Raw genomic sequence first — 12,189 nt, 5'->3', positions numbered from 1 at the left:
CTCCTCCACTAGCTCATACAATAGTCCATTTTCATCTCAATATGCATTGTTAAGGTCAAATTGTTGAGAGTTAGCCCTATGGTAACTGACGTGAATCTTCTAAAGGCATGAGGAACATGTGGGAAAAGTAATTTAGGGATAAGATATGATTTTGATTTTTCCGAAAAATATGAGGGAATCTTTGACAATAATAATCATAAAATGTCATGTCAATGCCGGATGTTTCTGAAATTTAGGATTTCTCGGGGTTTTATTGGATAAATTGTTTTTAACTAGAATGGCGAGATGGTAATTCAAGGCTCTTTGAGTGGCCTTCATTTAACTGCCGCCGAAATTCCTCAGCTGCTTCTGGCGTTTTTCAACGGGAACAATCCTTTTCCGCAATCGTCATCGCCGCAAACTCTCTGCTGCGTCGCTTTCTCTTCCGCTCGCCCGATCGCTTAAATTGCTCTCGAAAGTGGAGACCACCACTTGTTGCTGGTTGAGGCGATCAGCGTGGGAATCTCTCGTTCCCACTCTGTGAGCTAAGACGGATCGGCGTGCGGCGCGGACTATACTTATCGCCGAGCTTTCTTGTTTCTTCAATTCGCAGGTAGGGTTCGTCCTCTCTCTCGCTTTGATATGCGATAGTAATTTGTTTTTTGGTTGAGCTGGTAACTAGGCTAGCACCTCCCTAGGTGACAGGGGTGATGTGATTGCAGCGTTTTCGAGAGATTTATTGTTTCTTGGATTCGTAGGTAGGGTTCGTCCTCTCTCTCGTTTTGCTATGCGATAGCAATTTGTTTTTTTTGTTGAGCTGGTAACTAGGATAGCACCTCCTAAAATCCTTTTGCTGGATCGATGATCCTATTCTATAGCGAAAATTTTGATTTTTAATCGCAAATGATTCAGCAAACTGACCTCGGTGACGGGGTGATGGTTGGGTTCGTTCTCTCTCCCGTTTTACTATGCGACAGCAATTTGGTATTTTGGTTGAGCTGGTAAGTAGGATAGTACCTCCTAAAATCCTTTTGCTGTATCGATGATCCTATTCTATAGCGAAAATTTTGACTTTTAATCGCAAATGATTCATCGAACTGACCTCGGTGCTAGGAATGATGCGATTGCAGCGTTTAACCGAGCTTTTTTCTTTCTTCGATTCGCAGGTAGGATTCGTTCTCTCTCGTTTTGCTATGCGATAGCAATTTGTTATTTGGTTGAGCTGGTAACTAGGATAGTACCTCCTAAAATCCTTTTTATGGATCGATGATCCTATTTTATAGCGAAAATTTTGTTTTTTAATGGCAAATGATTCATCGAACTGACCTCCGTTCTAGGGATGATGTGATTGCAGCGTTTCAGCACCGCGGTTTTTCTCATATTGTGTTGGCGGTTTCTTTCGTATTCTTCCCTCTGGCTTGCAGATAACTGTTTTTCCCTGTACATGCTCATTGCTGGAAGAATAAAGCTGCTTCTGTGGAAAAGATTGTCTCATGAGTGCATTGATGTGCAGGAACTGAAAAGGAAAATTGGCTTCATAGAATTTCCAAGTAAAATCTTATGGACGACTTACCGCTTACTGATTATGAAGGGGGTGGGAGCCCAATTCCTAATGATCCATTTGGGCTCTTCTTCCTCATGAATTTTGATGGTTATAGTGAAGCATGTAGTCCAACAATTGTAGATCAAATTGTATCTACTTTAAGTTTTCCAGCTGCTCAACAAGAATCTGGTTTGTGGGCTTCCTTGTCATCACCAAGGGTCTCTACTCAAATGACAAATGGTGTTCTTGGAGTTAATAGCAACATGGGTGATGCTAATCATACCCACAGGGATAATAAACTATTTTCTAGATTGAGGCAAGGGTCTTCATCAGATTGCCCCGGAATGGATGTTAGCAGTAGGAGTGCTAGTTATTCTGCTTTTGATTCCAAGTCAAACGAAGTGGTGCTTCATGTTCCTCCATCCCTCCAAGTGATTTCTCTTGAAGAAAGAATGCTTAAGGCTCTATCCTTGGTCAGGGAATCATCATGTGGTGGAATTCTCGCCCAGGTTTGGATGCCCATTAATCACGGTGAGCAATATGTGTTAAGTACATCTGAGCAACCTTTTCTCCTAGACAATAGTCTTGCTGGGTACCGCGAAGTTTCAAGGCATTTTACCTTCTCATCTAGGGAAGCCCCTGGTTTATTCACTGGGCTTCCTGGGCGTGTCTATGTCTCTGGAAGGCCAGAGTGGACCTCAAATGTCATCTATTATAGAAACTTTGAGTACTTGAGGATGGACCATGCAGTCAATCACAAGGTATGTGGTTCTCTTGCTGTTCCAATTTTTGACGCTGATGTAGATTCATGTCGTGCAGTGCTTGAGCTTGTTACAACAAATGAAAAATGCAATTTTGATACAGAGATGGAAAAAATTTCTGAAGCTCTTGAGGTCAGTGTTGCTATGACATTAAAAATCTTCACATGAACATATATGTAATATGTTTTGCCAACATATGACTGTGAAGTGGTCTGGAGGATATTCTTTGTTGTTTCTTCTCTCTTGGATTGTCACTGGGCTTATGAGACATAACAATAAGGCTTGTGTTTCTCTTCAGATTTCAGATCCTTGCTGAGAGCAGACTTTAGACCTGTTTGTTTTTTTTGTCTTTTAGTTATTATATGTTTTTATCTGTGAACTATCATGTTTGAGAAACATTCTTATCTTTTTGCATCTCAAGGTGCCTTTTTTTTGGCCTTTTCAGGCAGTGAACTTGAGGTCCACAAAAGTACAGGCTTCCCTACAGGTAGTTGTGCTAATCTGAGATCAATTTTCTTCTAAGATGGAATGATGCTTCTAAATGATTTTTAAGAATGATTTCTTTTCTTTTGCAGAATCTCACAAAGAGCCAACTTTCTGCATTCTCAGAGATTCTTGATGTATCGAGATATTTATGTCATGCATACATGTTACCGCTGGCACTTTCATGGGTTCCTATAAGACCTGATGGTAACCATTTAAGTAGGCCTATCCTTTGCATCCAAGAATCAGCTTGCTATGTTCACGATACACGAATGCAAGGTTTTCTTCATGCATGCGCTGAACATAGCCTTGAGACTGAACAAGGCATTGCTGGGAAGGCTCTTCAATCAAATCATCCATTCTTCTCCCCTGATGTAAAGGAGTATGACATTCAAGAATATCCACTTGTACACCATGCTCGTAAGTTCAACCTTCATGCTGCAGTTGCAATCAGAGTCAGGAGCACATACACCGGAGATGATGATTACATACTAGAGTTCTTTCTACCAGTAAATTGTGCAGGCACTGAAGAGCAACAACTCCTTTTAAATATCCTCTCAAGTAACATGAAGAGAATTTGCAGAAGTTTGAGATCTGTTTCGGATGCTGAAAAAGCAGAAGCAGAGATAGCTGGAGTTTCAGAAGCACCAGTATGTTCCTCATCAACTGATTTCTCAATTAAGTGCTCTCAACCAGTGGACAGAATTGATGAAACAACTTATAAAGTTAACTTTGGAGCTAAGGAGATTGCATCTGAGGAACAAAATGGTGATGCTCATCATGAAGAGGTGCTTGCTTCCTCAATCTTATTTCTAGTGTCATGCTTTGAGTATGGTTTCTGTAATGTCTTGAGCTGCAGATGTGTTATCTATTTGTTTTGCTTAATTGTCATGTTGTCAAATAATTGAGGCCTTCATGAAGCATCCTATGTTGAACTGATGGTCCTTTTGTCCTCATGATTGCTAACATGATCCCTTGTAGTTATGTGGAAATCTAAGTATACACTTTACCTTATGGACTTTAGAGTGACATCACTCAAACTGTGGCTATTAATAATTTGATTTGGCGTCTAATACTTTTGACTAGTACACGAACTCTCTGTAAAAGAGAGGCATTGAGGAAGATCAAAGAAAATCATTAGTTTAGGATAATTAAAAGTTGGTCCAATCATGCCTCAAGTGGTCAAATTCGACTAAGATGGATGTTGTTGACAAAGAGTTAGATCTATGTCATATGTTTACCAAGTGTGTAGGTGTAGTGATGGCAACAAATTTTGGGTTGGAAAAATCTAAGTAGGTCGGTCAAGGTTGATTAGATACTTGACAAATAAAGAAGTTCAATAGGTCTTGGCAGATGGATAAGTTGAAGAATTCCTTGGCAGCTGGAGAAGTCTAACAAATGTTGGCCGATGGAGAAGTCTAACAAATGTTGGCCGATGGAGAAGTTCAACACATGTTGACAAAGAGAAAAGTCCAAGAGGACCTTGGCAGATGAAGAATATTGATAGGTATTGAAAGGATGGTTGAGTGTAGTAGGTGCCTTTGAGGAAAACCCAAAGGTAAGGTCTCTTAGCAGAGAAAGACTTGGAGACATGGTTGCAGGATCGAGACGCACTAGAGGGGGGGAGGGGGTGTGAATAGCGCTTGTGGCTTCCTCACGAACGTTTAAAATCGATCGAGTAAAATGACAGCGGAATAAAGACAAAAAGAAAGAAAGAGACAACACTAACACACCAATAGTTACTTGGTTCGGAGCTTGTGGCGACTCTTACTCTAAGGCCCGCACGTGACAGTGCTTTCGATGGGCAAATACTAATCAATCCGATGATTACAAGAATAATTACAACTTTAGTACAAGTAATTTGAATAACAACAATACCAACGACTTGAGCGCAATTATTGTCGGAGCAGCTTTTGGGCATCGAGGAAGTGTGTTCTAAGCAGCACACAGAAGCGGAAGTTGTTCTTGAGGTGCTGGTCAAATCCTCCTTTTATAGCCCACTTCGGGTGCCTGGAACCTCCCTCGGGCGCCCCCACAGGGATGAGATGGCGTGCTCTCGTTGAAACTCGATCCGGCAAGAGTTATCCACCTCTGGACGCTCGAACCACCCCTAGGCGCTCGGATCGTGATGTAGGTCCGCCAATCAGCAGTCCGGTCGCCTGGAGCAACTCTGAGCGACCGAACCGCGAGGGTGCCTCTCCAGGTACCTGCTCCGGGTGCTCAGACCAACTTTTTCCAACAACTTCATTTTCTGCAAAATAAAGTTAGCCCATGCAAAACAATATAAATAAGGTATGATTTTGACAGCATTCGAGTTGTTCGGTCCTGACTTTGAGTTTCGTTGAAATTCTAAGTCGGACCGACGCTTACTGTTCCCTCTTCGGGGAACACGTCCTCACTGATTCCTCCTCTCAGGAGAAATTACCTTTTACTAGACCGATCCTCAATACCGTCTGGACTTTTGTTCAGTGTCCGAGACTTCATGTCTTCATACTGAACGTCTGATCCACGATCAATCCAGTCTTCCAGCTAGGGTCCGCAGGATTTTCGCCTAAAGTCCTCGACTCTAGGATTTCGCCCAAAGTCTTCGAACCGCCAAGACTTCGCCCAGTCTCTCGGAGCAAGAGGTCGTTGTCTAACCGCAGCTAGGACTTTCCACCTGCCTAGAATCCATTAGGACTTTTGCATAAGACAACTTAGGACTTTCCTGAAAATTCAGTCACACTTGTTAGATAACAAGACAACTTAACTTTGAATCTCTTTGCCATTATCAAAACACAGGTTCAATCTGTTGGTGCAGTTTGCACTAACGGTCTAACTCATATTTTGATGAATGACAAGTGAGTTAAGTTAGATGTTTTTGTGATCTGATTACTTTACCAAGTGTGCAGGAATTGATGATATGAAGGACCGGACACCAGGCAGAAATCCAGCTAGGTCCGGGACGGATAGTTGGTGCGAAGTCCAGATAGGTCAACAGGCCAACGAGATATCTAGCAGGAAGACCAGTTGGGTCCGCGGGATCGGACAATTTGTAGAAGCCTAGTTGGGTTTGTGGACCGGACAACTGGCATGAAAACATGATGAGTCAAGAGGCTAGTCAACCAACAGCAAATTGGTAAGTAAAGGTAAGCCACTGGAGGAGAGTGACTAAGTGAGGACGCATCCTGGTTGAGGGACAGGCGTCATCTAGGTTAAGTCCATTTTGGATTTTTAATCTGAGACCTTGACTAGTTTTTGGTTCTGGGAGGACAGAGGCTAATTACTACTTCTTATTATCACTGTACTAACTTTCTTTTGCAAGTTAGATGTTTTAGATTTGGACTAACACAACTTGTAGGGCAAAAGGAGCAAAAAGCCTTTGGATGAACAGTACCTCAAGGCGCCTTCAAGCATTGGAAGGCGCCTTCACACTGTTCATGGAAGGCGCCTTTAATGACTTGAAGGCACCTTCCAAGGGATAAATTTTTGGATCCCGTCGCAGATAAGGCACAACGAAGTCGGGATCAGATTTACCCACGTTGAAGGCGTCTTCAATGGTTATGGAAGGCGCCTTCCATGCCCTTTATAAGGCAGTCTCGACCAAACATCAACCAACAAGTACTATACGAGCTACTACGTGTCTATTTAAGGTTCCGACTATTCTGACTTCTTGCTGCGACTCTATTGCGAAGTTGCTGCGCTCGAAAACTACTCTGAGAACTTCCGATCGCGTCCAGCAGATCAACATCGATACTCGTGCACTCTCACTTCAATCCCTACGTGTCAGTAACAAAGTCATTGTTTCTGTACTTAATTTTTGCAAACAGAAAGTGTAGTCTGTTACACTTTTCCGATCTTTTTGTACTCGATCTTCTCTTTCGGAGGTACCGGAAGAGGGTTTTTAATGGATTACCCATCGATAGGTCTGCGGGACTTGGGTCTTGGAGTAGGAGTCGTTGAAGACTCCTAACCAAGTAAACCACTTGTGTTCATATTGTTTTTCATTTGTCTATTCTCTTATTCCGCTATGTTCATACTTTGATTTGAAAACCGAAAAGAATGAGGTTTTCAAAACCATGTGATTCACCCTCCTCTCACGCGCGACTTGATCTAACACAATTGTCTGGTGCTCCCTGCACCAACAATGACCTCTTAGCAGATGAAGACTAAGTGAGTCTTTGAAAGATTATGAGCGACTTATAATCTTAGTTTTTGGGTAGATTTTTACTTTGGCATGAAATCGATCAAGAAACAAGTCTTTCTAGGTCATAGTCGATGAATGAAGTATTGACGAGCACATTCAATCAATTGGAAGTTAAGGTTAGTCCACCGCATAGTTGAGTCAACTCAATAGTCGACTCAAGACTTTTTTCTCATGAATAGAAGAATTCTGTTTCAACTTTAGCTAAATGAACAAAAATTGAGTCAATTGAAGTTGGCTTGAGTAAGCCAACAAGAATATCCATTGAAGGATAAGGATTGCAGCAACAATCATATGAGTAAACTGAAAGGTGTTGAGTCGATTTAATTGGATTTGAGTTGACTCAATATGATTTAAATTGACTGGAATCGTAATCCTGACAGATGACTGGGATCCAATTAAGTTGATTGATAGCTGTTGAGTTGACTGGAATGATTTTGAGTCGACTAAAAATGTACTGAGTCGACTGAAAACAAAAGCTAGCAGATAAGACATGTGTGGTTAACGTTTTAGTTGATTGGAATTAAATAGAATAGTTGTGTGAAACTCATCCAAACTTGGTGTGAAAGAGGCAAGAAAAGTTTAACCTACAACCCATTATAGATTCTCACTCACGCTATTTTTTATAGTCTATTATTATTATTGTTAAACACCCTAAACTTAAAGATTCTTTCTATCTTTAGTCTCTTGCAAGTTTTTGGATTTTCTTACAAGCTTTCCTTTATGCTTTTATTATATTATTTTTTTAAGGAGAAAAAGTTTTTTATGATGTTTTCCACCGCTGTAAGGAGAACAAATTAGTAGGATTTTTGAGAAGTGACTCATCTAACATCTATCAAATCAGTGGAATAGGACCAGTGATTCAAATCATATTATAAACAACTTGTTAGCATTGTCTTTATTGATTTATTTTTCCACTACATATCTGACTCCTTTTATTTAATCATTGTGCTTGAGTCATTTTGTATTTCCATATTTCAGGCAACTAACCCCCTTTAGCCGCTTCTTTGATCCTACAAAAGTTACTTTAATACATTTACTTAGAATTAGAATTAATCAATATTGTTGCAAAACCCTCTATAGAAGTTGAACGCGTTCTTTAAATGAGTTCACTACCATCATTTAGAAGGGAAAAAAAAGTTAAAATTTAGTTAGTGGTGCAATTTTGAATTCACTTCCACTGTGGTAGAATTTTAGTCGTATAAGTAACTTAGAATATACAACAACAACAACAATCAAGCCTTTTCCCACTAGGTGGAGTCGGCTGATTCATTGAATATTTGCCATAGTTTGACGCTGGCTGACAATCTAACGCAACCCTCCTCCTTTATCCGGGCTTGGGACCGGCCATGACCGGTCATCATGGGCGGAGTTTAACTTAGAATATAATAACTTAAAAATATTTATTTTTTCATTATCCGTCATCGAAACTCTTCAATGCATTAAATATATACAATTGAGAGGAGAGTTGTCTTTGTTTTCACAAGAGAACTATTGAATTACTAACTAAATTTCTCATGTGGGAATAAACCTCTAACATATAATTATAACTCTTGTGGATACTAACAGGAACTCAATTTGACTTTAATATGTAATAAAGAAGAAAAAATATTTTATTATAAAATTGATTAATTTTTGTTATTTGAGTCATTAAACTTAAAAGTTATCTCATATTCATAATGTGTATCTACTACTTCACTTGCAGGTACCCAAACTCGTTTAAATAGGCTAGGTATCCACATGTGCCAAAAACAAACTCATCCCATTGCTATCCTTATGTCTCTCTAAGTTGGAGTGTAGATATTATTTACGTTATCTCATATTCATAATGTGTGTCTACTAGACGGATAGATTTTGAATTATTAGAGTTTTATCCTTCAAGTTGAAAAAGTCAAGGCAAATTGATTAAGGCAATTGATACCATATAACATTTCAATGGAGAGATAAGATCCATGTAGTTGGTCTCAAATAGTCGATAGTCATGACAAATATAGCTTGATGATGACGATATTTTTCAACTATGGTCAAATTTGGCACGGATAAAACAAAAGCTTAAAGAACACAATCATTGCCCTGTGTTCACAATGTTTAACATATCAAAATATACAAGATATACAAGTGATTGCTTTTTAACCTGTTTCACACATATGACATCATGAAATCTAATGTCTTAAATGTTGGGGGGTTGTTTTCGGTCAAAATATTAACAAAATATCAATTGGCAGACTAAAATATCTCGTCTCATTGGAATGCTTTTGTGCTATTGAAGCTCTAAAATTTTTTTTCAAATGCCCTATATATATTGCCAACACTAATGGTTTGGTGCAACAATTCTATTCAAGTTTAGGCAATGGATTATCAAATGTTGTGACTTTACTTATTTGTTGATTTTATGTCAAGAAGGCACTTTTATGCAAATCCCTAAAGTATTGTAACAATATATAATTAACATTCTAATACGGCAGCACATTTCAAATTCAGTTGTCATTCATGTTGAAGAGAGCGATTCAAATTCAGTTGTCATTCATGTTGAAGAGAGCGAGATAAATAGATCTATCGGGCATAACAGCTATCCATGTTTGAGTTTAATTGCATTAATAGTTAAGTTATGAATTTTCTCACTAGATGAACATGCAGGTCCTTGAAAAAGAAAAGGTAAATCTACAAATTACAACATCATCAAATCAAAAAGAAGAAATTGTGACATCCATGCTCTTGCTTTAGCATAGCTTCTGATTGTTAGTTGTTAAATGTTAAGTCTCTTTTCCTTTTACTGGCCGACGATGCTTGCTCATTTACTGGGAATCGGAGTTTTTTTATTGAAACCTCTATGTCGACCTAATTCTTGCATGTTTCAACATGTGCTAGTTAAAATCAAGCTCAGTCAAACAAGTTGAGAAAAAACCCAGTACAACTGAGAGGCATATTAGTCTAAGTGTTCTTCAGCGATACTTTTCTGGAAGTCTCAAGGATGCTGCAAAGAATATTGGTGGTGAGCGTTACATCTGTACTGGTTTCGATATGTCAGCGTTTATTTTTCATCTAAAGAATATGAAGTCCTCAGCGAAAGCTTTGTAACATACAAAGTCGTATCGATACTCTGCTACATTTGTGACTTACTGATAGTTTATAGCAAAAAAGCCTTCATTTTAAGAACATATTTTTTTAAATATGTTTATCTCATGTTGCAGTTTGTCCTACGACACTCAAAAGGATATGCAGACAACATGGAATTTTAAGATGGCCGTCTCGCAAGATAAATAAGGTCAATCGTTCATTGCAAAAAATCCAAAGTGTAATAAGATCTGTACAAGGAGCGGAGGGAGCAATAAAATATGATCCTTCTACTGGCTGCCTTGTTGCGGCAGTCTCCTCTGTGGAAAACCCGGCATCGCTAACTTTAGAGCCTAAAGGTTCTTTTCACAGCATCGAGAAAGAACACCCCGTTGACAAAATGGAGCCGGATAGATCTTCCCTTGTCAGAGAGAGTACAGTCCAGCTAAAATGTGCTACCGATGAATTTGACGGGTTTTCAAATGATTATAGCAGAGACTTGAACTGGACTTGTGCAGATGGTGGGCTGGCACCGAATGCTAGAACTCAAGCTGGCACAACTGATCATTCATGTTTTGCCATACCAATAGGCTGCTGTGGCTCGAGGTTGGCGAACTTGGAAGGCCAGTTTGTTTCAGGAAGCTCAAGTTCAGCTATACTTGATAAAACTCAAATGAACGCTGAGGCAGATGGCGGAGACACAGAAAACAACAATCCTTCTCCTTCTTCCAGCATGACCGAATCTTCCAGCGACGACAACTCAATAAAGAACAGGATATTACTCTCGAAAACTTTGTCGTTTGTCACAGTGAAGGCTACTTGCAACGATGGCACAGTTAGATTCAAGTACTCTCCATCTTCAGGTAGTCACCACTTGTTTGAGGAAATCGGAAGGAGATTCAAATTGCCGCGAGGGACTTTCCAGCTGAAATACATGGATGATGAGGAAGAGTGGGTGATGTTGGAGAACGATGCTGATTTGGAGGAATGCATTGATGTGATGGAGAATGTCGGCTCACGACATATGAAGCTACAAGTTCGATATGTCCCTTGTAACGTAGATAGCTCCACCAGTAGTAACTATCCAAAGTTGTGAATCACATAGAAGAAGAACATACCTGAGAAGAAAGTACAATACTACGTGAGCATTTCAGTAAAGTCCTGCTTTGTTAATATGGTAAATCGTCGGCAGAGTCCGAGTCCTATTTTAGCACACACACTTAGATGTAGAATCGATAAGAATTCTAGAGCTGTAGTTGGTTAGTAAAGTTCTTTAGGATTTTCTTGTATACTATTTTTTTTTCTTTAACCTCTGTATATTATCCTAAGGAATTTACATATTATTTGCTAGTGAAACTTTGTAAATCCAATCACTAACTTTTTTTCAATGTGGGCAAATATTTTGGTTTAGGCCAATCACCAATCGCATTAAGTCACAACATTTGCAACACGGATTACATGTTTTGGTATGAGAACTTACACTACTTATTTTGAAAGGGAAAACATAACTCCTTGCTTTAATGCTCAACATGTAATATGTAATATTAAGGTAAAACAATTTGACAAAATCATTTTAATTTTTTTAATTTTAAATATTCAAATATATTTAGGAAAAATTTGCAGAGACACATTTAAGTATGATAAATATACATATTAAATGAGAAAGAAAAGACTAAAAAAGATTAAGTAGTAAGATAAAATAAAATTTATTTAAATATAGATGATGTTATTATTAGCATAAAGTATATTTGATTGTCATTGTTTAAATGTCAAAATATAAAATAAAAATATGTAAAAGTAAAAAATATATTATGAATTAAGAATAGGACAATAAAGATTTTTTTCATCAAATTTAATATTAGTTATAATTAGACAATTATTAGAATGAGAGATGACGAGTTGTTAGTAGTTGAAAGTTTATATTTAAGGTCATTTTTGTAAAATAATGGAAAGGTTGAGAGATATATCTTACATAAAATACAAGTAGAATAGTTGAAATAAATAAATGATGTTCTTTGTGGTCATAAAGTTCTATAAAATAATGGTTATATGAAGTTGAATATTAAACTATCACTCAAGTGCATGAGCAATAAGTTGTAGAGATGATGTTAAGGTGGATATACAAATATATGAAGATGAACAAGATAAGAAATGTCAACATTAAAATGAAAGTTAAAATTACATAT

The 12,189-nt window shown here is 38.4% G+C and overlaps 1 protein-coding gene across 6 annotated transcripts; it reads left to right on the top strand.

The window, feature by feature from the left end:
* The first annotated feature begins 355 nt into the window (after nucleotides 1-355).
* LOC121985423 (protein NLP2-like) lies at nucleotides 356-11,391 on the top strand. Of its 6 annotated transcripts, none has more exons than XM_042538877.1 (7): nucleotides 356-592; nucleotides 1,493-2,053; nucleotides 2,342-2,415; nucleotides 2,729-2,770; nucleotides 2,859-3,554; nucleotides 9,818-9,941; nucleotides 10,141-11,391. In XM_042538877.1, the coding sequence occupies exons 2-7, from the start codon at nucleotides 1,540-1,542 to the stop codon at nucleotides 11,097-11,099; spliced, it is 2,409 nt and encodes an 802-aa protein (XP_042394811.1). In that variant the 5' UTR covers nucleotides 356-592; nucleotides 1,493-1,539; the 3' UTR covers nucleotides 11,100-11,391. The 6 variants fall into 6 exon arrangements, with proteins under 6 accessions (XP_042394811.1, XP_042394810.1, XP_042394808.1 ...); XM_042538876.1 differs by adding an exon at nucleotides 1,334-1,419 and having other exon boundaries at nucleotides 357-592; nucleotides 1,493-2,415; XM_042538874.1 differs by adding an exon at nucleotides 1,317-1,419 and having other exon boundaries at nucleotides 357-592; nucleotides 1,493-2,415.
* The last annotated feature ends 798 nt before the right edge of the window (nucleotides 11,392-12,189 follow it).

The sequence above is a fragment of the Zingiber officinale genome, chromosome 5B (assembly GCF_018446385.1).
Source record: "Zingiber officinale cultivar Zhangliang chromosome 5B, Zo_v1.1, whole genome shotgun sequence".
NCBI lineage: Eukaryota > Viridiplantae > Streptophyta > Magnoliopsida > Zingiberales > Zingiberaceae > Zingiber > Zingiber officinale.
The sequence above is the reverse complement of the archived record's forward strand: the minus strand, read 5'-3'. Positions and strand labels throughout refer to the sequence as shown.